A 25,534-nucleotide genomic window follows, 5' to 3' on the forward strand; every position below is an offset into this window, starting at 1 on the left:
GGGCAGCTGATCCTCAGCAATGGTACATGTTGGGAAGGTAGAATTAGAAAGAAATTATAAATATGACTTTGTAGCCAGAAAGGCTAAGGAAGAAATACAAATGATAGCACGGTTTGAATAATTCAAAGAAACCAACCGGGCTGGTATGCCAGAACGCATTCTTTCCTGCAATAAAACCAAGCTGAGACCCCTCATCCCAGCCTTATAAGGAAAGGTCTGAAGGACCCTGAGATAACTAAAAATATGCAAAAATAGCGATTTCTATAGGTTGTACACAAATGTTACTATATTAGTATACTTAGAAAGATTAGTTAAGATTAGGTTAGTTAAGGAATAGAATATTCAAAGGTATAGGTTATATAAGTAGTAGTATAGAAGAGCTCGGTCTCTTTTTCTCTCTTGCTTGCTCTTTTTGCTCTTGCTTGCTCTTTTTTTCCGTCTCTTTTGCCCTCTCTCTTGCCCTCTCTTGCTCTCTCTCTACCTCTCTACCCCACGCCCTGAAATAAACTTCTAACACTTAACTCGATTATAGAGGTCTTTGCCGTGTCTCTGACCGTCCCCAGAAAGCGTCTCCTACAGATTGGCGAGCCAGGCAGGAGCAGATCGTTTTCTTCAGCTGTAAGAGACCCTCATGGACGGTAACTAACACTTATCTGTCGTGCCTGCTTTCCCAGTACTGTGAGCAAGGACCACGCTGCTTAGCAGCGAGTTGGGCCGAAGCTCTTTAAAGTTGCAAGGGGAGTTCCTGAGTCCAGAGACGCTGAGGATCGGTGTCTTTTGGAGCTCTGGGAGACTCAGCCCGGGAGTGGAGCACAGCGAGGTGCCTGGCACCGCTTGGTGCTGTGCTGGAAAGGGGTTCTGAGCTCGCTGCAGTGTTGCAAAGCAACAGCTAGAAGCGGAGCTTGGTGAAGGAACCCGAAAAGCAGCATCTGGAGCCGCAGCAGGGGAGCCTGGCCAGCCCCCACGAGAAGCTGGGATTGGATACGCTGTTTTCTCCGGTACTGAGGTTAGTGCGCACAAGTTTTAATCATGGGACAATCTTACTCTATTCACGACAGAGACCTCTATAAGCGACTAAAACATTTATTACGCTCTGAGTCCAATAATTTACCGAAACAAGAGCTAAAAGATCTTTTAGAATGGACTCTACTTAACTTCCTCAACGCTGACCGTTCAGCTGTATTTACTAGAGATTTTTGGGACACGGTCGGTATTAAATTCTTTAATAATATCTCACACCGCGATATGACTGCCGCGCAGCTGGTCCCAGCGTGTAGAACTCTCGTAGAACTCTTTCATAATAAGCAACAACCATCAGTGGCTGTCGCGTCGGATCCGGTCCCTACTACGCGTTTGTCCCTGGCCACGGAGACCCGAAACGTGGCCAGGCCCGTTCCGGCCCCCCGAAACTCAGCGACTCCAGCATCCGCAGTTTCGCGCGTCCCTTCCCCACCCCCCCCAGCCCCCGTGATTTCGCAATCTGTTCCGGTGACCCCATCCCCCTCGGCAGACCCTGCGGCCCCCACCCCTGCTCCCCCTCCCCCTCCCGATACTGTTCCCGCCCCCAGTGTGGCAAGCGGCGAGCTCCCCGCTCCCTCAGGAAACCCCGTCTCCACTGTCACAACCCCCGCGCTGCCCACCCCCGGCTCTGCCCTCGCGGTGCACCCCGCCCCTCCCGCTCCCGTCACCGGTGCGACCCCGCCCCTTGACTCCGCCCCTGCGCCTCCGCCCAGCGATGTCATCGTGGCTCCTCCCCCCGTCGGTGCTGTCGCCTCAACTCCACCACCCCTCCTCCCCACCGGAGAATCTCCCGCTCCTCCCCCGCTGCACCCTGCGGCCGTCATCGCGGCTACCGCCTATATTCTATCTGCGCTACAAAATCACACTTCAGCCTCTTCCTTAACTCTTCCACTACCTCCTGTCACCGCTGAGTCAGCCCCGCCGTCAGCAGCAGGTCACACCTTGGCCCCTGAGCCGACACAGACCACTGCTGCCTCGAACATCTCGTTGTTTCATTTTTCTCCGCCTCCCGTTTTGCCGCGGCCCGCAGACGTTCCAGCCTCCGCTGCCCGGTCCACCCCGGCCCCCTCAGCTCCTTCTGCTGTTTCTCTCTGGCCACGCGGTCCCGAGCCGCAGCAGGTCCCGGTTCTGTCTGCCACGAGGGCCGCCACCACCGACCCTGGACCGGAACTTACACAAACGCAGTGTCAGCCACAGGTTTCCACACGGTCACAAAACACCGCGCTACTCCCGCCAGCGTCTGGTCCTGTGTATTCCCCCGATCCTCTACCAGACCCGGCTGTAATATCACCAAGAACTGCCGCTTCGCTGTCAGATGCCCCCGCGCATTATAACCGCGAACAACCGAAACCTGCTTCCCTGCCCCCGGCCGTGCCGCAGCTCCCAGAGGCTTATCCGCAAATGCAGCATCCCGTTCTGCCCCCTGACCGTCCCCTATCGCAGCTACTGTCAGCTGACACTACAACTACAAGGCCGCCGCTACACCTGGCTACACAAAAGGTACAAAAGGAAGGGGGAATTTCTAACACAGTATCTGCATTAATAAATACAGGAGAGACAGTGAACTATTCTATGCATGCAACAGCTAATCCCCTGACTTTACCACTTCAAAGTGAGATTGTAAAATCCGAAGCTCCACTACACATAAATTCCCAAGAATGTTATGATGATAGCCAACTTACAAACTGGCTGGAAGTCAAAAGACAAATTTGCAAAGAAGAAAACATAAACCCCCTAGCAATGCCGGTGTTATTTAGTCAGCAGGCGGGCGGTCCAAGAACATGGACAGCTATTCCACCCCAGGAGATAAAAGAACTGCGAAAAGCGATAAAGGACAGTGGCATTTGCTCTCCATATTTTAAACAACTGCTGAAAAGTACACTAGAAGAGCATACTCTCACACCCAATGACTGCAAAAATCTTGCTAGCATTACCCTTACAGATTCGCAATTTATGCTATGGGAATTGAAATGGAAGAGACTACTCAGAAATGTATTGGACAATTATAGACGTAGTAATGATCCAGATTTGCGTGCTCTCACCCTGTCAAAGCTCACAGGTGAACCTCCAGATGACCAAAATGAAAATCAGATAAACCTGCCTAGGGTAGCATTAGATGACATTAAAAAAATGGCACGGCGAGCCTTCTTGCAAATTCAGCCTGCTGGAACTTTTGAAAAAGCTTATAACCTTATTAGCCAAGAAGCCTCTGAGCCATTCACAACATTTGTGGATCGTGTAATTCAAGCTGCTGAACGCCAGTGTGGTGATGATATAGCCCGTCCAATTATGATACGGGACATTATCGAAGTCTGCTGAAACCTCCACACCAGCCAGTGACCCTGCAAAAAAGAGCCAAGAAGCAGACGCCCAAGCCTGATCTACGCAGAATCTTCAAGAAGAAAGTGATCTACCAGAAGCAGCTCAAGAAAAAAAAATGGAGTTCTGTCGTTTACCCAAGTGCATGTTGTTTTTATCTTTTTGTTTTAATCTGTATAGTGATAATTGTAGTTTTAATAGCTATACCTTGTATACTCCAATGCATGCAGAAACTAATGCGTAGAACCGTATCTAATATCTTAGTTATTCATAGACAAAACGGGGGAGATGTTGGGAAGGTAGAATTAGAAAGAAATTATAAATATGACTTTGTAGCCAGAAAGGCTAAGGAAGAAATACAAATGATAGCACGGTTTGAATAATTCAAAGAAACCGGGCTGGTATGCCAGAACACATTCTTTCCTGCAATAAAACCAAGCTGAGACCCCTCATCCCAGCCTTATAAGGAAAGGTCTGAAGGACCCTGAGATAACTAAAAATATGCAAAAATAGCGATTTCTATAGGTTGTACACAAATGTTACTATATTAGTATACTTAGAAAGATTGGTTAGTAAAGGAATAGAATATTCAAAGGTATAGGTTATATAAGTAGTGGTATAGAAGAGCTCGGGCTCTTGCCCTCTCGCTCTCTTGCCCTCTCTTGCCCTCTCTTGCTCTCTCTTGCTCTCTCTCTCTTGCTCTCGCTCTCTCGCTCTCTCTCTCTTTCTACCCCACGCCCTGAAATAAACTTCTAACACTTAACTCGATTATAGAGGTCTTTGCCGTGTCTCTGACCGTCCCCAGAAAGCGTCTCCTACAGGACAAAGCTCCAAGCAGCCACAGCCCCACTGAGGAAGTCCTTGGAGTGCTGCACATCCCATAGGAAAAGCTGCATTCCCTCAGTCCATTGGGATTTATCACTTCCATTTGCAACGCTTTAGGTCCAAGTTTCAAACTGCAAAATTTTTACACTCAAGACACAGTCATGAAGAACATGTATTTCAATTTCCTATTCCTTTAACTACAGTGTAAAATATCTTAATATTGGAAATCATCCATCAAATCTGTAAAGGAAGGCAGCTAATGGATCCTTTCCACCAGCACGTGTACAAACTAAGGAACTAAAATCAAAGCTGAGTTCTCTTTTTCAAAAGATCAGTTACCTCTTTCTTACTCCAGAGTTATAGAAGATTTTTCACTACACATTTGAGGGTACTTTTTATCTTTCAATTCTTTTTTATGTTTTCTTTTCTGGTTTTTAGGTTTTTGTTTTGGTTTTTTATTGCTATTGTTGTTTTGTTTTTACAGAAAGCATGTCCTAGAAAAGGCACGTCCTTTGCTCCTGGTTCCCGTGTGGAGCAGCTCCCTTCCCGCTGGCTGAGCTGCTCAGGCAGAGCCCGGCAGCTCCTGGCCCTGCAGGGCTGAGGCTTTTCCCCGTTGCTGGGCACAGACTGATGGAGCAGCGCTGCTGAACACGGGCACACGCAGAGGGAGCAGAGCAGCTGCCTTTGCCCACCTGAAGCTCCAAGGCCAAGCTCTGAGCAGGCACGGCTGCAAGAGACTCGCAGGCTCCCTGTTGGCTCTGCTGCCCCACTTGTGCCCGGCCCAGCTCTGCGGGAGGCAAAGGGAGAACAAGGGGCAGCTCCCTCCCAGCCCCAGCCCAGGGACCCCTCCAGCCCCGGGCCTTGGGCCACTGTCAGCACCCACTGCTCCAGCCACCGCTTCTGCTGGCACTGACAGCAACAACCAAACTGGGGCTGGTCCCCAGGGAGCAGCAGCAGTGCCTGGATCTGATCCCTCAGCCTGGGGCAGCCCCCTGGGGGAACAGAGGGCACAGCAAGAGGGACAAAACCAGGCAGGGGCAGAGACTGGGAAGAGCCAGAGCTGGGAGCAGCAACAGCTGCTTCATTGCAGTCCTGGAGAAAGCTCTTGGCTGGCTCAAAGCACTGAAAGGTGTGAAAGGCAGAGAGGAGGCCACACCAAACAATGCTCCTGTTTTCACACCTTCCTGTAATAAATGGAAATGAACTAAATTATAACTATTTGGAAAGTTGTTATTATTAGAAGCAATCAAGGGAATTGGTGTTACAAGGCAGATGTACCCCTCTACAGATGTTACATGTTAAAATTAAGATAGAGGATGTAGATTTGAGATAAGAAATATCCTAAGACAAAATTGACCTTGAGATGGATAAAGTTGGAACAACTTTAGGCATAGGGCCTGAAAATTATGAGACTAATTAGTGGAGCACAATGCTTACTTACATAACACAACACTTAGTACACACACACAGCCTGTAAGGTTATCCAAAGAACAATGAGGATGACTGTAAGCCTTCGTCAAAAGACCACCAAAAGAAGACTGAAGACCCCCTAGCAACAAGTGAGGCATGCGCCATGAAGAACAGTGATGTAAAATTAAAGAATCAGAAATAAGATGAGACTTACTGGAAACATGAATGAATATGTGTAAGTATACAGTATATAAGTTTAGTTTGAATTGCTTTATTTCATATGTAAGGGGGTTGAGAAGCCCTCTCCGTACCCCGGTCAGTTTTGCTTATGCTTTAATCATAATTACTGGCAAGCTATATTCATATATATATTCATACATATATACACATATGTATATATATATGAATATATTCACTAAATTGTACTCTTTTACTAAATTGTATTCCTTCTATATCAAATTGCTACTTAATCCACTAAATTATATTCTTTTATTAAATTGGATTCTTGTATTCAATTCACTAAATGGTATAATTTTTTTCTTGTTATTACACTGCTGTTAACTCAATAGCCCTAGCTGTCCAAATTTCAATTTCATTTATGACACTGCCCTTGGGTGAGTTACAGCCACAGCAAGAGGGAGGAGATGATCCCACCCATGGCTGCTGCTGGCTCCAGACATTTGCTGAGATAAAGCTGAGCCAGAGCTTCAGCATCTCCCCCAGAATCACAGAATCACAGAATGCCTTGGCTTGGAAGAGACCTTAAAGTTCATCTCATTCCACCCCCTGCCATGGCAGGGACACCTTCCACTATCCCAGGCTGCTCCAAGCCCCATCCAACCTGGCCTCGGACACTTCCAGGGATCCAGGGGCAGCCACAGCTTCTGTGGGCAAGCTCTGATCTCTGCCCAGGTGAGCAGGGACAGGAGCCGAGGGAACGGCTGGAGCTGGGCCAGGGCAGGGCTGGGCTGGAGATGAGCAAAAGCTTCTTCCCCCCCAGGGGGCTGGGGCAGTGCCCAGGCTCCCCAGGGAATGGGCACGGCCCCGAGGCTGCCGCAGCTCCAGGAGCCTTTGGCCAGCGCTGCCAGGGATGCACAGGCTGCGATTGTTGGGGTGTCTGTGCAGGGCCGGGGGCTGCACTCCATGATCCCAATGGGTCCCAGATGCCAGCTCAGCCCCTTGTGCAACTCTCACCCTTGGGCTCAGCCTTTGTGTCCCCTGGAGGCGCTGGCAGAGCTGATGGGGTGGGGCAGGAGCGGGGCAGCCCCAGCGTTCCCCTGGCAGTGACAGCACAGCCGGGCCAGCAGCCCCAGCGTTCCCCTGGCAGTGACAGCACAGCCGGGCCAGCAGCCCCAGCGTTCCCCTGGCAGTGACAGCACAGCCGGGCCAGCAGCCCCAGCGTTCCCCTGGCAGTGCCAGCACAGCCGGGCCAGCAGCCCCAGCGTTCCCCTGGCAGTGACAGCACAGCCGGGCCAGCAGCCCCAGCGTTCCCCTGGCAGTGACAGCACAGCCGGGCCAGCAGCCCCAGCGTTCCCCTGGCAGTGACAGCACAGCCGGGCCAGCAGCCCCAGCGTTCCCCTGGCAGTGACAGCACAGCCGGGCCAGCAGCCCCAGCGTTCCCTCCCTGGAGACGCTCCAAGGGAAGCGGCCAGAGCCGCGTCCAGTCAGCGGAACTGAGCGGCCACTGAGCACCCCCGGCCTGGGCTGCTGTGGATTCCTCTGCACACAGCTCGGGGAAGGTGCCCTTGGCCACCCCCACAGTGCCACAGACAAGTGTCACACACAGTTACAGAGCTCTGCCCACAGCTCACAGGGGGAGTTAATTTATTAAAAACAAACAAGCACAGCGCCGGGAAGGTCTTTGTGCACCGAGGCTTTGCTGCAGCCAAGGAAAGCTCCTGGCTCAGGGTCACCTTTCCTGCTCGGCCAGAGCCCCGAGTGCCCCAGCAGCAGCAGCAGCAGCAGCAGCAGAGAATGGCAGCATTGCCACGGGCTGGCTCAGGAAGGGGAGATTTCCCCCTGGAGAGAGGCTCCTCTGCCAGGTTTTGCATTCAGGCAGCTGCAGATCCCTCAGCTCTGGTTGCACAGCAGCTGGAAATGCAAGTGCAGGAGCTGTGTTCATGGCCAGCCCCAGCGGGTGACAGCAAGGCCGGGGCCCTGGCAGTGGGACATTTGCAGGGAGCGGCTGCAGCAAGCGCTGGGGGCTGGAAGTGTGTGCAGAAAACAGCCCGGGGGTCTCCGGCCCGAGGCCAAAGGAACAAAGTTTCAGTTCTGGCCTCCGCAGGGAGCACCAAAATGGTTCCTTTGCAGGGCGAGGTTCCACTGGCGGGTGTTGCAGGGCCCCCAGAGGAGAGCCCAGGGTGTCCAAAGTGCCTGGGCTGGAGCAGCTTTCTGTCCCGCTCCGGGGGCATTCCCGCGGCCTTGGGATCCCTGGGAAGGCGCAGGAGAGGCTGGAAGCCGTCGGTTTGTGGGTTTGGGGTTTGGATTGTTTTTTTGTGGGGGGTGACGGCCGGTTGTGATTTTGGTGTTTTGCGGGGCTGGGGGAATGTTTTTTTGTGAGCTGTGCCCAGCGGTTTGCAGCCCCGCGGGTGCGGGGAGCGCTGGCGCAGGCCCGGCCCGGGCGGGGCGGCCCCGGGCGGGCTGTGGGAGCCGGGAGCGGCCGGGCGGGCCCGGAGCCGCCGCCTCGGGCCGGGAGCCCCCCGGGCAGAGCTCTGTGCTCGGGGCCGAGGCCCGGGCAGCGCTGGGCGGCCCGTGGGCCCCCGGCACAGGCGGGTCCGTGTGGCCGGGCCGGCGCCGTGTCCGCAGCGGGCTCCGAGGGGAGCGGCAGACAGAGAGGGGGAGCAGCAATACAAACTTGACCCGCAGCAATCCAGACAGGGGGGGCTTCCAGGACCCCACAGTGGAGAGACCAGAGAGGGTAAACGCATGGATGGGTGTTTTTGGTGAATCTTGACCATTTGTGTATTTTAGGGGACTGAATATTAGCGTTTTGGTGGTTTATATGGGCACCAGATGCCCGGTGACTTCTAGGGAAGGACTTGGAGAGTAGGAAACCCCTAACCCAAAGTGCTCATCCATTGCATTTTCTGAAACCAGGGTTTGTCATTCCTAAACTTTGGCCGGATGGAGAAGGAGGCTGCGAGGAAGAGGAAGATGCTCCAGGACACCCAGGCAGGTGAGGAGGAAGTCAGTGCCCCTTTCCCCCTCTCTCCTGCTCCATCTCCCAGCCCAGCCTGGCCCCCGGCTGCAGGACAACCCCGCTGCCGACGCCGTCCTGCCGGGGACGCACTGGGGGGATCTCCTTCCCCTTCCCTCTGGCACGGAGGCAAATCCCATCCTCTCCTTGTCCTTCCTCCCCCAGACAAGGAGCTGAGGATGGAGACCAGGGAGGACAAATCCCCACGGCAGAACCTCATGGAAGAGGCCGTTTTGAGCAGCTCCACAGAGCAGGAATACAACAGGGAGGAAAATCCCCAGAGATCCCACAGGAGGAGGGGCTCCAAACCCATCCCAGGGTGCTCTGAGGAGGAAAGACCCACCCTGTGCCGGGAAGGCGGCCGGAGATCCAGCCAGGGCTCTGAGCTGGTGGTCCATGAGCAGCTTCAGGATGGGGAGAAGCCCTACAAGTGCTTGGAGTGTGGGAAGAGCTTCAGCCAGAGCAACAGCCTGATCTGCCACCAGATGATCCACACTGGGGAATGGGCCTACGAGTGTGGGCAATGTGGGAAGGGCTTCAGCTGCAACTCCAAACTCATCGTCCACCAGCGCATCCACACTGGGGAGAGGCCCTATGAGTGTCCCAAGTGTGGGAAGAGGTTTCAGAGGAGCTCCACTCTCCTCAGGCACCAGCGGATTCACACGGATGAGAGGCCCTTCCGCTGCCCTGACTGTGGGGAGGGCTTCAAGCAGAACTCCCACCTCATCAGGCACCGACACATCCACACTGGGGAGAGGCCCTATGAGTGTGGGGAATGTGGGAAGAGCTTCAGCCACAGCTCCAGCCTCAACACCCACAAACGCATCCACACTGGGGAGAGGCCTTACAAGTGTCCCCTGTGTGGGAAGAGCTTCACCTGGAGATCCAGCTTGACCCAACACCGACGGTGGCACCGGTAAGGGAAGCCTTGCAAAGGCCCCCAGTTCCAGTACAGCTTTGTGCACTGCTCCAGCTTCATCCCCCCTTGGAGGACCGACATTTGGAAGAGACCTGGTGATCCATGTTCCCTGTGATCCATGCTGGGAAGACACCTGTACCTTTTCCTGCCCATGGCAATGTTATGATGTGAGATCAAAGAACATGAGGGTCTGGCCATGGCCCTTTCATTATATTAAATCCCATCTCAGATTCTTCCCAGGGGCAGGAAAATGACTCCCTATCTTTCACCAGAGGAGAAGGGTGTCCTTTCCAGGCAGGAGGAGATACGTGGCCAGGAAGAGCCAGTCTGTGGTGGTTTATTTTTCCCTGTAAATAGTTTTTCTTATCTATTCTGTTACCAAAATTGTTTCTGTGTCTGTTTGTTCCTTATCCCATTGCTGTTCTCAATAAATTGTTCTTATCCCAGCCTGGGATCTTTGCCTTTTGTGATTTCCATGGGAGGTGGGAGGGAAGCGAGCAGCAGCGCAGTTTTAGCGGGAGCAGGAAATTGGGGAATGCCATTCCTGAAGCCCAGCCCGTGGAAACCGAGCATCCCAGCTGGTGCCAGGCCTGGTTGCCATGGCAGCAGCCTTGGGAGCGGGTCCCTGGCTGGGGGCTGCGGGAACCTCTTCCCTCTGGTGCCCAGGGACAGGAGTGGAGGCAGCGGCTGGAGCTGAGGCGGGCAGGTTTAGGCTGGATGTGAGGAAAAGGTTTTTCCCGCGAGGCTGCTGGGGCACTGAACAGGCTCCCCAGGGAAGGCTCCCAGCTCCAGGGCTGGCTGAGCTCCAGCAGCGTTTGGCCAGCGCTGCCAGGCCCAGGCTGGGATTGTTGGGGTGTCCTGTGCAGGGCCAGCAGTTGGACTGGAGGATCCCCATGGCTCCCTCCCAACTCAGCCAATTCTGTGGCTCTGGGATCCCATGAGCCTGGGGATGGGATGGCAAATGATTGCCATGGCAACGGGCTCAGGCTCCAGGCCTGAGCTGGTGTCCATGGCAACCACCCCTGGCATGGGGTCTCCATGGAGCTGCCAAGGGACTGACCATAGCAACAGGGCCTGTGATGGTTGCCATGGAAACAGACAATGGCAACAGGTCCTGGTGATAGTTGCCATGGAATCAGACCATTGCTACATGGGGCCGGTGATGGTTGCCTACCAAGGATCACATTTGTTACAGGCCCTCAGAAGGGCTCCATGGGGACATTCCAAGAGTCTCCAGGCTGTTCAAGAGCTGGAATATCACAGGCAGAGACAGGGGCTCCACAGAGACCTCCCAGGGGTTTCTGGGGATGCTGAAGAGCCGTGTGCTCTAACGCAGTCACAGCAATTCCATGGTGACATCCCAGGGGACCTTGGGCTGCAAAGGCACTACTCTGTCACAGGCACTCCCGGTGGATCCACGGTGACATCCCAGGAGTCCCCAGGCTGCCAAAAGCTGGGATGTCACAGACAATCCCAGGGCTTCCTGTCATGCGCAGAGTGGGAGCTTCAGGCAAAAGCTTTATTTCTTTATTGGAGAAACTCCTGCTTAGTCATGACACCCAGCAGCCACCAGGGATCCTCAAACCCCTCCAGAGCACCTAGACTTTTAAATTCCTTCTAAGTGAGGAGATCCAATCCCAGCCCCAGAGTTTGTCAAAGGTTTATGTGTAAAATGTATTGGACAGGTGGAAGTGAATCGTAATGCATCTTGTCCCATAAGACTAAAAATTGAGTATGAGATATATTTATACAAATACAACTGAGTGATTGATTGATTGATTGATTGATGATTAGACAGATTTATTTGCACTACAGAGTAAATAAAGAAAAAGAGTTATTTACTAAACAGTATAGGAGCTATAACAATTATTAGACTACAGTGCTCTAGGAAGCAATTTTGAAGTAAACAGGGCCTTGCTGGAGTTGTTTGAGCCCATTCCAGGCATAGCCTCCTGCTCCAGCAGGAACTGCCTTTCCTGTGCCATGCCCAGGGCAGATCCCACTGCAGGAAAAGCCCCAGGCCAGCCCCAAGCCAGGGAAGGGCTCGGGCACAAGTGCAGAGTGCCGTGCTGGGAGCTGTGCCAGGGACAGCCTGAGGCACCAAAGGCACCTTGGCAGCAGCAGCTGCTTCCAGGCCATGGCCAGAAGGCTCCCTTGGCACCCCGGCCTGGTGGCCAGCACTGCAGAGCTGCTGCTTCAGGGCTCATTTCTGGCTGGGCTCGGAAAAGCCACTGCTGCTCCAGGAGCCTGACTGGGAAGCAATTGGCCCCAGCACCTCGGGGACAAGATAATAATGAAACAACTCTTCATGGCAGCAGAGACAAGGCAGGGGCAGAGGAAAGGGGAGAGCCAGGCCCAGGGGACATGGCTGCAATGGTGATGGCTGTGAGGTCAGTGCCACTGCAGCAGCCTGGCTGGCCCTCAGCAGACATTCTGGCCAGGAGGGTTGTGAGGGCACCCAGCACATCAGAGAACCCACACAACAGCAATTCCATCCTTGGGGAGGGGCTTTCACTGTGTCAGGTTGCACAGAGCTCCTGCTCTGGGAGCATTCCTGGGATGGGGCATCCATTTCTCTGCAAAAGCAGTTGCAGTTTTGTGCCACTCTGATTGTAAAATATTTCCTCCTTGTAACAAATCTAAATCCATTCTTGTTCAGCTTAATGATATTGATCCCTGTCAATGCAAGACTTGGTAGAAAATAACTTTCACCAATGTTTCCATTTTCACAGACCATGGAGAGGACCCAAAAATCTCCCAGGATGGGGTTTGGAGGCCTCATCACATAAGCAGCAGGTAGAGGCTGAGGGCTCTGGGCTGTGCAGCTGCAAGGCCCTGCCAGAGGCAACTTGTGCAGCCCTTTGGCCATGGCTGCTGGCCCTGGGCCTGAGGCCAGCAGGGGACAAGTGACCCTGGCAGCCCTGGGGCGTCATTGCCTCCTTGTCCCTGCTCAGCAGCCTGGCAGGGGCCGCCCCATGGTGCTGCCCTTGGCATTGCACATCCCCACATGCCAGTGGCCCGGGAAGAGCCCTGAGCAATGAGGGAGGGACAGCATCTGCCTTGCCAGGGGCTGGGGCTCAGCCCTTGGCCCTTGGCATTCCTGAAACACATCCAGCTTTGCTCAGCACCACAGACACCTTTCCCTTGCTTGTCCCCAGCTGCCATCAGGGCCTCCAGTCTTCTGCTCTGCCTGGAACCTGGGGACGCTTTCTCACTCGTGTCTCTCATTTCAACTACAAGAAATTTCAGTGTTTCCATCTGACTTGGAGCTCTTGAGGAGTTTCTGGAGCACACTCTGAGGGACTGAGTGTGATGCCAAGAGCCCCAAAGGCCCGAGAGGGTGATGAAAGTGCTGGTGCTGTGTCTGTGCTGCTGAGCTGGGCCGGGCTCCTGGCCCAGAGGCAGCTCCTGGCAAGGGCAGCGCTGCAGAGAGACAGCTCTGGCCAGGAGCAGCTCCTGAGCACAGCCCAGCAGGGCTGGGGCCCTGCCAGGGCAGCTCAGGGACACAGAGAGCAGGCCCAGACAGAGCTGCCAGGGGCTCAGCACTGGCAGGGGCTGTGGGATGTGCCAGAGGGGGCTGTGTCCCAGCAGCACCTCTGTGGCTGTGTCCTGGAGCCCCAGAGCAGCTGTGATGTCAGAAAGGGGCTGTGTGACAGCTCCGAGTGGGTTGTGTGTGGTCACAGATGGGGCTGTGACATCTCAGAGTTTGTTGTGTGAGGTCACTGAGCAGCTACAGCATCATAGAGGGGATCCTGTGACATCACAGAGCAGGCTGTGACATCATGGCATGGCTGTATGACATCATAGATGTGGTTGTGAGATCAAAGTATGTGCTGTGACATTACAGGGTATCTGTATGACGTCACAGAGATGGTTGTGTGACATCACTGATGGGGTTATGACATCACAGAGCTGACTGTGACATCATAAAGGATGGTGTGAGGCCATTGAGCAGAGACTGCCATCATCGAGGGTGGCTCTGTGACATCACAGACCAGGATGTGACATCACAGAACAGACTGTGACATCACAGGTTGAATTTTTGACATCATAGTCTTCTGTGACATCACAGTACAGCTGTATGACAACACATGACAACATCCCAGAGTTGGCTCACTTAACAGAGCTCAAACTTAACAGGACTTCAGTTATACCTTAACCTTAACTGAAACCTCAAATGTCACTATTTAGCAAAACTACAGCATTTACTGTATTTTACCTAATTTATAACCTATGACTAAGCAAATTAGCGGAGGAATGATACTAAACAGTATTTAAATTAGCTTATAATTTATATTAAACATAACAGTGGAGTAAAAGAAGAACACTAGGCAGCATTTAACTTAGCTTATACCTCATGACTTACCCTCACCCACAGGCCTGCCTGACTCAGATCTCCAAGGCACTCCAGCCCCTCCCAGAGCAGCATTTCTGCCACATTTGCCAGGGCACAGCACTGGTGTGTGCACACAGACACAAAGAGGCAGTGCAAGGCAGCTGTGAGAAATTCCCCTGCAGGGCAGGGAAATGCTCCCTGCGGATGCTTTGGCATCTCCCCAGCGGGCCAAGGGCTGAGCCTGGAGGAGTGGGGGGATCGGCCCAGGCTCCGTCCTTGTTCGGGGATGCCCCGAGTGCAGCAAACGGGAGAGTTCCCGGCTCACAGAGGCCCCACTCCGAGGGAGGTGGCTGGCCCAGGAGAGCTGCAAGGGGCTCCTTTTGGAGCGCTGTTTGTAGGGCCCCAAGAGAGGGGCTTCAGGCACAGCAATGTTTCATCCTGGCCACACCTGGCATCAACAGCTTTCTTTGCAAGGCTGAGAACAGGGATGTTGTGCCACGCAGGGAACAGGAACAGTTCCCAGGGCTGCTCCTGAAGCAAGCAGGAGCTGCTTGGGCAGCAGCAGTGCCTGGGAGCAGACAGTGTTTCTGATGAGCTGCAGAGGAGCTGAGCCCAGGGGCTGTTGGCCAAGGCCCAGGCCCAAGGAGCATTTCTCAGCTGGCAGGGCAGCCTGAGAAGGGGAGGGGGGAATGCACCAGCACAGGGCCCATGGAACCAAGGGACATCTGTGACACTGTGGGGCACCATGAAATAAACAAAGCATTGTGATACTGAGGGGCCTCATGGAACCAGTGAGACCATTGTGGTCCCCACAGAACCAAGAGGACCATTGGGATCCTGTGGGGCCTCGTGAAACCAACAGGCCTTTGTGACACTGCAGGGCTGCATGGAACCAAAGGTCCAGGGTGACACTGTGGAGCCAGAGGAGACCTTTGTGACACTGCAAACCGCCAAGGTCCATTGTGACATTTCAGGCCTCATGGAACAGAGGAGTCACGTGACATTGAGGGGCCTGTGGGACCACAGAGACCATTGTGACACTGCAAGGCCTCATGGAATCGCTGGCACCATTGTGACACTGCAGGGCCTTGTTGCTATCCTACTCCCCACTGGGACCCCTCTGTCCCACCCCCCGTGGAGCCTGCTCGTCTCTGGGCACAGGCAGCGGAGGGGGTCCTGGAGTGGATACAACACGGACTCAAAGTATCTAGACACAGGAGGCTCAAACTTGCTGGAATAATCCCGGGTTTATTGTCTGTCGTCCATCCGGGGCAAGAGAGAGAGACCGAAATGCTCTGGATCTTATCTCTTATACCAGGGGGCAGGGGTGATTAGGGGATGCAGGGAGGTCACAGCCAATGGGAAGGGGGGGGAGGGAAAGAAGGTTTTCAGGTAGGGACTAACATTACACAAACCAGAGGTGAGTTTTACCCTTGGGAGGTACCAAGATTTTTAGATGCACTACAACACTCCCACAAAATCTTTTCAATATCCTACAAAATTCAAGAAAAATCCCACCAAATTCCAGAAAAATCCCACACAATTCATTAAATGTTCTGAAAACCCCAGCAAATTCCAGAAACATCCCACCAAATCTCCAAAAAATTCCACAAAATCTAAGAAAAATCCCTCACAATTCTTCGTCTCCTCAAAATACCTCAAAACACCTCAAAATTCCACAACAATACAAAAAAATCCCACCAAATTTTAGAAACATCCCACCAAATCTCCACAAATTTCCACAAAATCTAAGAAAAATACTTCAAAATTCTTCATGTCTCCTCAAAATCCCACAAAATACCACAATATTGCAAAAAAATCCCACAAAATTCCCATCACATCCCACCAAATCTAGACAAATTTCCACAAAATCTAAGAAAAATCCAACCAAATTCTTCATGTCTCCTCAAAATCCCTCAAAATTCCACAAAACTCCCACAAAATCTTCTCAATATCCTGCAAAATCTAAGAAAAATCCAACCAAATTGCAGAAAAGTCCTACACAATTCCCTAAATTTGCTGAAAACCCCAACAAATTCAAGTCATATCCCACAAAATCTCCACAAATTTCCACAAAATGTAAGAAAAACCCCTCAAAATTCTTCAAGTCTCTTCAAAAACCCACAACATTCCAGAAAAAAAACCACAAAATTGCAGAAATCTTCTCAAAATCCTACCAAATTCCAGAAACATCTCAAAAAATCCCCTGAATATGCAAAAAAAATCTAAGAAACATCCCCCTAAAATTTCCACAAATTTCCACAAAATTCCACATAATTGCAGAAATCTTCTCAAAATGCCAACAAATTCCAGAAACATCCCACCAAATCCCCACAAATTTCCACAAAATCTAAGAAAATACCTCAAAATTCTTCATGTCTCCTCAAAATCCCGCAACATTCCACAAAACTCCTACAAAATCTTTTCAATATCCTTCAACATTCAAGAAAAATCTCACCAAATTCCAGAAAAATCCCACACAATTCATTAAATGTTCTGAAAACCCCAGCAAATTCCAGAAACATCCCACCAAATCCCCACAAATTTCCACAAAATTCAAGAAAATACGTCAAAATTCTTCATGTCTTCTCAAAATCCCTCAAAATTCCACAAATCTCCCACAAAATCTCCTCAATAGCCTACAAAATTCAAGAAAAATCCCACCAAATTGCAGAAAAATCCCAAACAATTCCCTAAATTTTCTGAAAACCCCAACAAATTCCAGTCACATCCCACAAAATCTCCACTAATTTCCACAAAATCTAAGAAAAAATCCCTCACAATTCTTCAAGTCTCCTCAAAATCTCACAACATTCCAGAGAAAAAACCACAAAATTGCAGAAATCCTCTCAAAATCCTACCAAATTCCAGAAACATCTCAAAAAATCCCCTGAATATCCCAAAAAATCCCCTAAAATTTCCACAAAATTCCACAAAATTGCAGAAATCTTCTCAAAACCCCAAGAAGTTCCAGTCACATCCCACCAAATCCTCACACATTTCCACAAAATCTAAGAAAATACCAAAAAATTCTTCATGTCTCCTCAAAATCCCACAACATTCCAGAAAAAAATACCACAACATTGCAGAAATCTTCCCAAACCCCCACCAATTTCCAGAAACATCTCAAAAAATCCCCTGAATATCCCAAAAATCTAAGAAACATCCCCCTAAAATTTCCACAAATTTCCACAAAATTCCAGAAATGTTCTCAAAACCCCAACAAATTCCAGTCACATCCCACCAAATCCCCACACGTTTCCACAAAATCTAAGAAAATACCTCAAAATTCTTCATGTCTCCTCAAAATCCCACAACATTCCACAAAACTCCCCCAAAATCTTCTCATTTTCTTATGAAGTTCAAGAAAAATCCCACCAAATTCCAGAAAAATCCCACACAATTCATTAAATGTTCTGAAAACCCCAGCAAATTCCAGAAACATCCCACCAAATCTCAAAAAAATTCCACAAAATCTAAGAAAAATCCCTCAAAATTTTTCATGTCTCTACAAAATCCCACCAAATTTCAGAAAAATACCACACAATTCTATAAATGTTCTGAAAACCCTACCAAATTCCAGTAACATCCCACAAAATATCTACAAATTTCCATAAAATCTAAGAAAAATCCCTCAAAGTTTTTCATGTCTCTTCAAAATCTCTCAAATCACCACAAAACTCCCACATTATTTAAATATTTGCAAAATCCCAGAAAACTAAAAAAAATCAGGAAATTGCAAAAACAAAAACCCTGAAATCATCCCAAAACCCTAACAAATTCCAGAAACATCTCACAAAATCTACTGAATATCCTACAAAATTTTTAAAAATTGCAAATAAATCTCACAAAATTCAAGAAATCTTCTCAAAACCCCACCGAATTCCACAAACATCACACCAAATCCCCACAAAATCCCACAAAATTTTAGAGAATACCTCAAAATTTTTCATGTATCCTCAAAATCCCACAAAATCGCACAAAAATCCCACAAAATTATTTAAACTATTGGAAAATCCCATAAAACTCAAAAAAAATCTCAGGAAATTGCAAAAACAAAACCAAAAATCACTAAATCTTCCCAAAACCCTAACAAATTCCAGAAACGTCCCACCAAATCTTCACGAAATTCCAGAACAGCTGAGAAAAACACGTCAGAAATCTTCAAGTCTCCACAAAATCTTTCAAAATTCAAGAAATATCCCACAAAATTGCAGAAATCTTCTCAAAATCCCACCAAATTCCAGAAACATCCCACAAAATCCCCACAAAATTCCACAAAATTTAAAAAAAATCCCACAAAATTCTTCAAGTCTTTTCAAAAACCTACAAAATTCCAGAAAATTTCATATTACAAAAAAAATCCCATACAATTCCAAGAACATCCCACCAAATCTCCACAAAATTCCACAAAATCTAAGAAAAATCAATCAAAACCCTTCAAGTCTACTCAAAATGCCAAAAAATTCAAGAAAAAAAAAACCAAAACACTGAGAAATCTTCTCAAAACCCAACCAAATTCCAGAAGCATCTCAGAAAAACTCCTGAATATCCCACAAAATTCAAGAAAAATCTTACAAAATTCCAGAAAAATCTTACAAAATTGCAGAAATCTTCTCAAAACCCCACCAAATTCTAGAAACACCCCACAAAATCTCCTCAAATTTCCACTAAATTCCACAAAAATTCCATAAAATTTCCAGAAAAATCCCACAAAATTGTTTAAATTTTCTCAAAATCTCACAAAATTGCAGAAAAGTCCCACTAAATTACTTAATCTACATCTGTTTTGGCAATTGTAGATCCCGGCTGCTCTTGCCCCTCTTCTGCTTGCCACCTGAATTTTAGCAGTACAGCTGCAATTACCTCTTTCAATCAGTGCTACCCACTGTGCTTTTATCACGGGGAACTCAGGATTTTTGTTTCAGGCATCATGATCAGTAGAGATCAAAATGCTCCCAAGTCCCTGAGCACTAAGTCAAGGGGAATTAAAGCCACACAGGTCACATTTGCAGTGCTCGAACACAGCCCTGTTGCTGCTGCTGCTGCTGAAATAGAATCAACTGACAGAGGCCATCACAGAAATTGCCCCTGCAGTGGCAAATCAAATGAAAAAATCCACCAGGAGAAAGAAAAACCAGAACTTCCCAACTCGCTTCATTGTTTCTTCTGAGCAGCAGAAGAAAAAGGAACAGGGCACCTTTCAGGCAGCTCCACAAGCTCAGGGTTCTCATTTCCTGGGGAATCTGAGATGCAATTGGCCTTGTTAAAAGGATAAAAGCAAAGGGAATGAATTGGGAATTATTAGGAAAAAATGACCCTTCTTACACACAAAGTTCACCAAGTCATTCCCTGCATTTCTCCTTTTCACATTCTTTCTCTCATCCACTGACAGGTCCAGCTTATCATGTTCTGCTGCTTATCATCACCTGATTGTGCTCTTGATTTCTCCCACTGCAAGAGATGTAGAATCATCTCAACTGAACACAGAAACAAACTCCCTCTGTCAGCCCATCTTCATGTTCCAGATCACTTTCCAGATGTCCATGGGGCTGTTGGAATGATGAGCTCTCCACTGCTGGCTGCAGGCTCTGGAGATTCTTTCTCCACATTCAGCCAGGCTTGTATTCCCCAACAATTCCTGGTAGCCCATCATGTTTTCTTTGGGTAGAAGAGGAACAATGAAAACCTCACCAATGGCACAACTCCCCTGTCCACGAGGAAAAGAAAGAACAAGTTGTCAAGTTCTTCAAACATTTGTCCTGCTTTGCTGCAAGAGTTGTGCTGCACTCACAGTGTGGGGAGCCAAGAGAAGCTGCAGCTGGGGGCACATCTTGTGACAGGAGCTGCGCCTTGTTCTCCAGGACAGGTTTTTGGAAAGAACAGACGGGACTGGGGAGAAGATTCTGGGAAAATTGAAACAGCTTTTTTAAGAAATGAGAATAAAATCCAAAGAAACGAACAATATGTTTTTCTCTATTTTTCTCTCTTTATTTTTATGTTCCCCTTTTCCATCTTGCACTGTTTGTCCATCCCATTCATTCCAAATGGATCTCACCTCTAAGATCTGAGACTTGGCAAGTTTTAGACACTGTAAAATACCCTGAGCTATAGCCAGTTTGCCTTGCCCTGTTTTCCTTGGAAAGCAATGCTGGAGACACAAGTGCAGTGCTCGGCTCAGGTACAAATTCTGCATTCAGGGAATGTGCTCAGACGGTGTCTGAGCCTCAGCAGGGACAAGGCACAGCAGCAGCCAAGGGCATTGCTGTGCCCCTGTGCAGGAGTCCAGACTCTGGCTCTTGGCTCAGCAGGGCAAAGTTGCCGTGTTTGGCCAGGCTCAGGGGCTGCCCGGGGAGCGCGGGGCTCGGGGCGGGGCCGAGCGGGCAACGGACAAACGGACACGGGGACAAACGGCCCCGGTGCTTCAGTTGCAGCGGCAGCGGCGGCAGCAGCAGCAGCGAAAGCAGCGACAGCAGCGAAAGAAGCAAATTTATCAATTCTCTCTCTCTCTTCTCCCTCTCCCACTGTCCCGCATCTTCTCCCGGTCTCCCTTTTCCTGTGTCCCCTCCTCTTCCAGGTTCCCTCTCCCCGTGCCCACCTGGGCCATGCCCCCAGCCCGCCCCCGGCCCCGGCCCCGGCCCCATCCCCGTTCCCGTCCCCGGCCGTCCCTCCGCGGTCTCGCCTCCGCCCAGCTCTGGCTGTGCTGGCGCTGGCGCTGCTGGGCGGGCATCATTGCCTGGGGCTGGGGCGGCATTGCCGCCCTTTGGCTCCGCCTGGCCCGACCCCGGCCCCGGCCCCGGCCCCGGCCCCGGCCCCGGCCCCGGCCCCGGCCCCGGCCCCGGCCCCGGCCCCGGCCCCGGCTCCTCCCGGGGCCCGCGGAGGACACAGGCGGTGCGGCCGCTGCCGCCGCCTCCGCTGCGGCTTCCCCGGCCCGAGCTCCGCCGCTGTCGCGTTCCAATGAGGGAACGCCTGCGGGTGCCCGGCCCGGGGAGCTCGGGGAGCGCTCGGGGGCCGTTCCTGGCCCCGGGCCGAGCACTGACGGCCGCGTCTCTTCCCCAGGGAAGGCGCAGCAGGCCCTGCAGCAGCGCTACCGAGTGGGTTCACTGCTGGGGCGCGGCGGCTTTGGCAGAGTTTTTGCGGCCACTCGGCTCTCGGACGGACTCCCGGTGAGCAGAGGGGCCGGCGGCGGGCGGAGGAGGAGGAGGGGGCGGAGGAGGAGGATGGGGCTGGACACGGTGGGCGGTGAGCTGAATCCGCTGTTCCCTTTGGCTTGCAGGTGGCCATCAAAAAGGTGCCACGGAACCGCGTCCGGCACTGGGGCGAGCTGGTGAGTGAGCGGGGCCAGCGGCAGAAGCCGGGCCGTGCCGGGCGGGGATGAGCCGGGGCCCGGCAGGGTGGGAGCCGCCAGGACACCTGGAGGGAGAGCGGGCGTGGGGCCAGCGGAGGGCACAGAGCATCCCGGGCTGGCTGAGGGCTTCCCGAGCCCTGGCACGGCCTCAGCCCCACTGACGGCACCGTGCTCCTCCCGCAGCCCGACGGCACCAGCGCACCCCTGGAGATAGTGCTGCTGGACAAGGTGTCCACAGGCTTCCCCGGTGTGGTGCAGCTGCTGGAATGGTTTGAGCTCCCCAACACCATCGTGATGGTGCTGGAGCGCCCGGAGCGGTGTCAGGACCTGCGACGTTTCATTCGGGCACGGAGGTTCCTGTCCGAGGAAGAGGCGTGGGAGCTGTTCCAGCAGGTGCTGGCGGCCGTGCGGCACTGCACCAGCTGCGGGGTCCTGCACCGAGATATCAAACCTGAGAACGTCTTGGTAGACCTGGACACCGGCGAGGCAAAGTTGATCGACTTCGGCTGTGGCACCTACCTGCAGGACACAGCCTACACTCAATTTGCAGGTGAGCCCACACAGGGGTGGTGATCCTGGTCCTGGCATCTCCTGGCCCAACATCTCCTGGTCCAACCTGGGTGTGGCAGGAGGGATTCTCCCTTTTGCTGCCAGTCCCAGGACTGATTCTTCAGCCAAGTTGCTTTTGAGCAGAGCTGGGTGAGGACCCATCTTCCATCCCTGCTGGCAGCCTTTGCCTGCCACTCTGCCCAGGACTGGGGCTGGGGCTGGGGCAGCCAGCCTGACAAAATCCCCATGGGTGGGGGTAGCAGAGACAGGGTGGCAGGACCTGTGCACCTGCTGGTTTGGTGTGCAGGTGAGAATGGGCTTGGACTGCTCTGCTCACCTGGTTTGCCTTGGTTCAAGATACATTTTGGGCAATGCCAGCAGGGAGGATGTGGGTGTGGTTTTTCCCCAGCACTGAGTGGGTATTTCCCTTTGTGTGTCATGGTCGGGCCTTGCCAGGGTTTCTGCTGCTCTCTTCCAGCACCAGTGGCTTCTTTTCCAACCCCAGGTTTGTACCCAAGTCCCAGGTGCTGGCGAGAGGGCAGCAGGTCACCCCGTGTGCCACTGGGGCAGCCCCCACATGCCCAGGGATGCTGGGGCCAGGCTCTGGGAGCAGCAGCATCCCCCTGATGAGCTCCATCCATATTCCATAGGAACACCGTCATACAGCCCCCCGGAATGGAACGACTTCGGCTGGTACCATGGCGAGGCAGCGACCGTCTGGTCCCTGGGCATCCTGCTGCACGAGATGGTCTGCGGGGAGCACCCTTTCAGGAGGGGCAGGAACATCAGATGGGGCCAGCTCCCGCTGCCACAACGGCTCTCCCAAGGTGGATCCTCATCTCTGGGCACGGGGGGAACACCAGGGTTGGGAGACAGCAGCGGGCTCGTGAGCATCCCGCTCTGGCAGCTGCTGAGGAGGTGGCACATGTCCTGCTCTCCTGCTCTCCTTCAAAACAAAGAATTGATGGGAAAGTTTAGGCCCAGCTCTGAGCACATCCAGCGTGGCCTGGGCATGGGAATAGTGGGGCAAAGCCAACAGGAGCCTTCTCCAACTGACCAGTGGTTTGTGGTTTCTCTCTCCAGACTGCCAGATTCTGATCAGGTGGTGTTTATCCCTGAGCTCCTTGGACAGGCCCTCATTAGAAGACCTGTCCTGTGATCCCTGGATGCAGGATATTCATCGGCCCTAGAAGAAGGGAGAGAGCCACAGGCACAGTGATGCAGGGACCTGGTAAGTTACAGCTCCACACATGCCCTGGCAATCAGCAGCAAAGAAACCCAGGCTTTTTTGTCCTGCCTGTGTCACTGCACTGGGGTCATGGAATGGGAACACACAGCCCTTGTGCTGGAGCTGAGCTGCTCTGCCCAGCACTGGTGGGCACCATCTGAGCTGGTTTTGCTTGTCCTGCTTCACTGACAGCCGGGCCCTGGGCAGAACCCTGACAGCCTGGTGTCACCCCAGGGAAGAAGGAGCCCCTGGAGAAGCTGTACCAGGTGGGGCTGCTGCTGCTGCTGCTGGAGACATGGAGGACAGCAGCAAGGATGACAACCTCTTCCTCCACCTGGCCAGTGGGAGCTGGCGATGATGGACTTTGATTCTGGCACCTTCTTCAAAGCCAGGCTCCACAGTGAATTTTCAGGTAAGTCCAGACCCAGGGGGATGCTCCCAGATTTGTGCATTGGCCGGGAACCAAAGGTTTCCCCTTTGCTGGGGCAGATGCAACTGATTCCTCAGTGGCTGCCCAGCTGGTTTTTGGCAGGGCTGGGGACGTAGGCTGGGGTGGTGACGAAATGGGAGTGGGATCCTGGCCCTGCCAACAGCCCCCAGCACCCACCGTGCCCCGGGCTGGGGCTGGGGCAGCCAGCCCGACACAAACAAACCCCCATGGCAGGAGCACAGGTGGGACTCCAGAACCTGAGCACGGCTGCTTTGCTGTGCAGGCAAGGAAGGGCTTGGGCTGCTCCACTCCCCTGCTTTGCTTTGGGATCACCGTGATTTTGGGGGACAGTGCAGGGAGGAAGGGAGAAAGCATGGGCTTCCCTCACCCATGGGTGGGTTTTTCCCCAGAATGTAGGGGTTGGGCCTTCCTCAAACTCCTGACAGAGATAAGATTTTTTACCATTTTTTCGTGTATTCCCCTTCTTGTCTGTGACCTATTTTCATTAATTTGTTGTTTGTTTTTCTAAAGGAAGCGTTCCAGGTGGGGTCCAGTCTGGATCAGGAAGTGCTTGGGACCAGCTGTGGCATGGATGGGCCGTGCCCTTGGAGAAGACTGAGGACATCGTTTGGGACCAGCTTTTCTTGTGGCAGCGGATGGTGTGAGGTGGGTCCTCATCTCCTTGGCATGGCTGGGACAAGAGCTTTTGGGAGATGGCAGCGGGCACAGGAGCATCCCGCTCTGGGCAGCTGCTGAGGGGCTGGATCTGCCGTGGCTGGCTGCAGGCTGGGCACATGTCCTGCCCTCCTGCTCTGCTCCCCAAGGCAGCAGTGATGGGCAGCTTTGGGCCCAGCTCTGAGCACGGCCAGCATGGCCTGGGCACCGCGGCTGGCTGGGACAAGGGGACAGGAGCCTTCAGCTGACGGGCGGTTTCTGCTTTCTCTCCTTGCAGCCGGGCTCTGCGGATGCTGAGGCTGCTCTGGGCTCTGCCAGGGCTCTGCTGGGCTCAGCACCGGGCCAGGACCAGCCAGAGAAGAAACGCTGTGACCTGCAGCAGAGACTTGAGCATTTTGGCAATGCAGCTCAAGTCTGCACAGTGTCCACCACCAAGGGAAAACATGACACCCCCCAAAAATTAAACTTGTTCCATAACTTCTGAAATGGAATCCATCTGGGATGACCCCAAATGACATTTTTCATCTTGCTCAAGCTGTAGCTCAGCCCTTCTCTGAACAGTTCTCTCCCCCACCTGCCTTTTACTTCACAACTGCTCCATCCTTTCCCCCAGTGAGTTCCCAGCCCATCACAGTCTCCATCACACTGCAGCCTTCCTTCATGCCCCTCACCACGAGGAAGGCCAAGCCCCAGTCTCAGGGACTGTTGGGGGTTAGGTGTCTTTCTTTTTTATTTCTGGCTTGCCCATAGGATTTTTACCCATTAGTTTGGGGTAAAACCTAACTGTGGGTACTTGGTGGGTGCTTGAAAAAAGACAAAGAGTTTGGCCGGGACCAAGGAGGGAAGGGGGGCAGGAAAAAAAGGAGGGTGGCGACAGTTTGGTGGGCTTTCTTCAGTTTTGGAGAAGGACACTTCGGGCGCAGAGTCGTTGTGGTGGGGAGAAGGGAATTTCACCATCATCCAGACGGAGCTGCTGCTGCTTCTCCTTCTCCCCTCTTTGTTGGGGGGGCTGGCAGTCTCCTCTTCCCCCTGTGACTTGGGGGATGCTCTGGGCTACATCCATCACTTATTTTAGGTTGCCAGGTATTTATCTCCCTTCAGTTTGGGGGGCCCGGGGATTGTCTCCATCCTCCTCCAGTTTTGAGGGACCTGGGAGAAGTCTCTGTCTCCCACCGATTTGGGGGGACTGGTGCAGGCTCCACCCCCCTCTGATTTTGAGGGACAACCTGGAGGAAAGGCACCAAAATCTTGACAAAGGCTGAAGAGAACACTCTGATTA

At 52.2% G+C, this 25,534-nt stretch overlaps 1 protein-coding gene across 1 annotated transcript; it reads left to right on the forward strand.

Annotated features, from left to right (window-relative positions):
* Nucleotides 1–1,245: 1,245 nt before the first annotated feature.
* Nucleotides 1,246–24,741, forward strand: LOC147647116 (serine/threonine-protein kinase pim-1-like). The gene is made up of 8 exons (XM_086872405.1): nucleotides 1,246–1,273; nucleotides 1,511–1,758; nucleotides 21,557–21,923; nucleotides 22,573–22,749; nucleotides 23,006–23,153; nucleotides 23,343–23,562; nucleotides 24,112–24,246; nucleotides 24,533–24,741. Exons 1-5 carry the CDS (start codon nucleotides 1,246–1,248, stop codon nucleotides 23,110–23,112), a joined length of 927 nt encoding a protein of 308 aa, XP_086728531.1. The 3' UTR covers nucleotides 23,113–23,153; nucleotides 23,343–23,562; nucleotides 24,112–24,246; nucleotides 24,533–24,741.
* The last annotated feature ends 793 nt before the right edge of the window (nucleotides 24,742–25,534 follow it).

The sequence above is a fragment of the Cyanistes caeruleus genome, unplaced genomic scaffold (assembly GCF_971803275.1).
Source record: "Cyanistes caeruleus unplaced genomic scaffold, bCyaCae1.hap1.1 HAP1_SCAFFOLD_65, whole genome shotgun sequence".
In the NCBI taxonomy this organism is placed as follows: Eukaryota; Metazoa; Chordata; class Aves; order Passeriformes; family Paridae; genus Cyanistes; species Cyanistes caeruleus.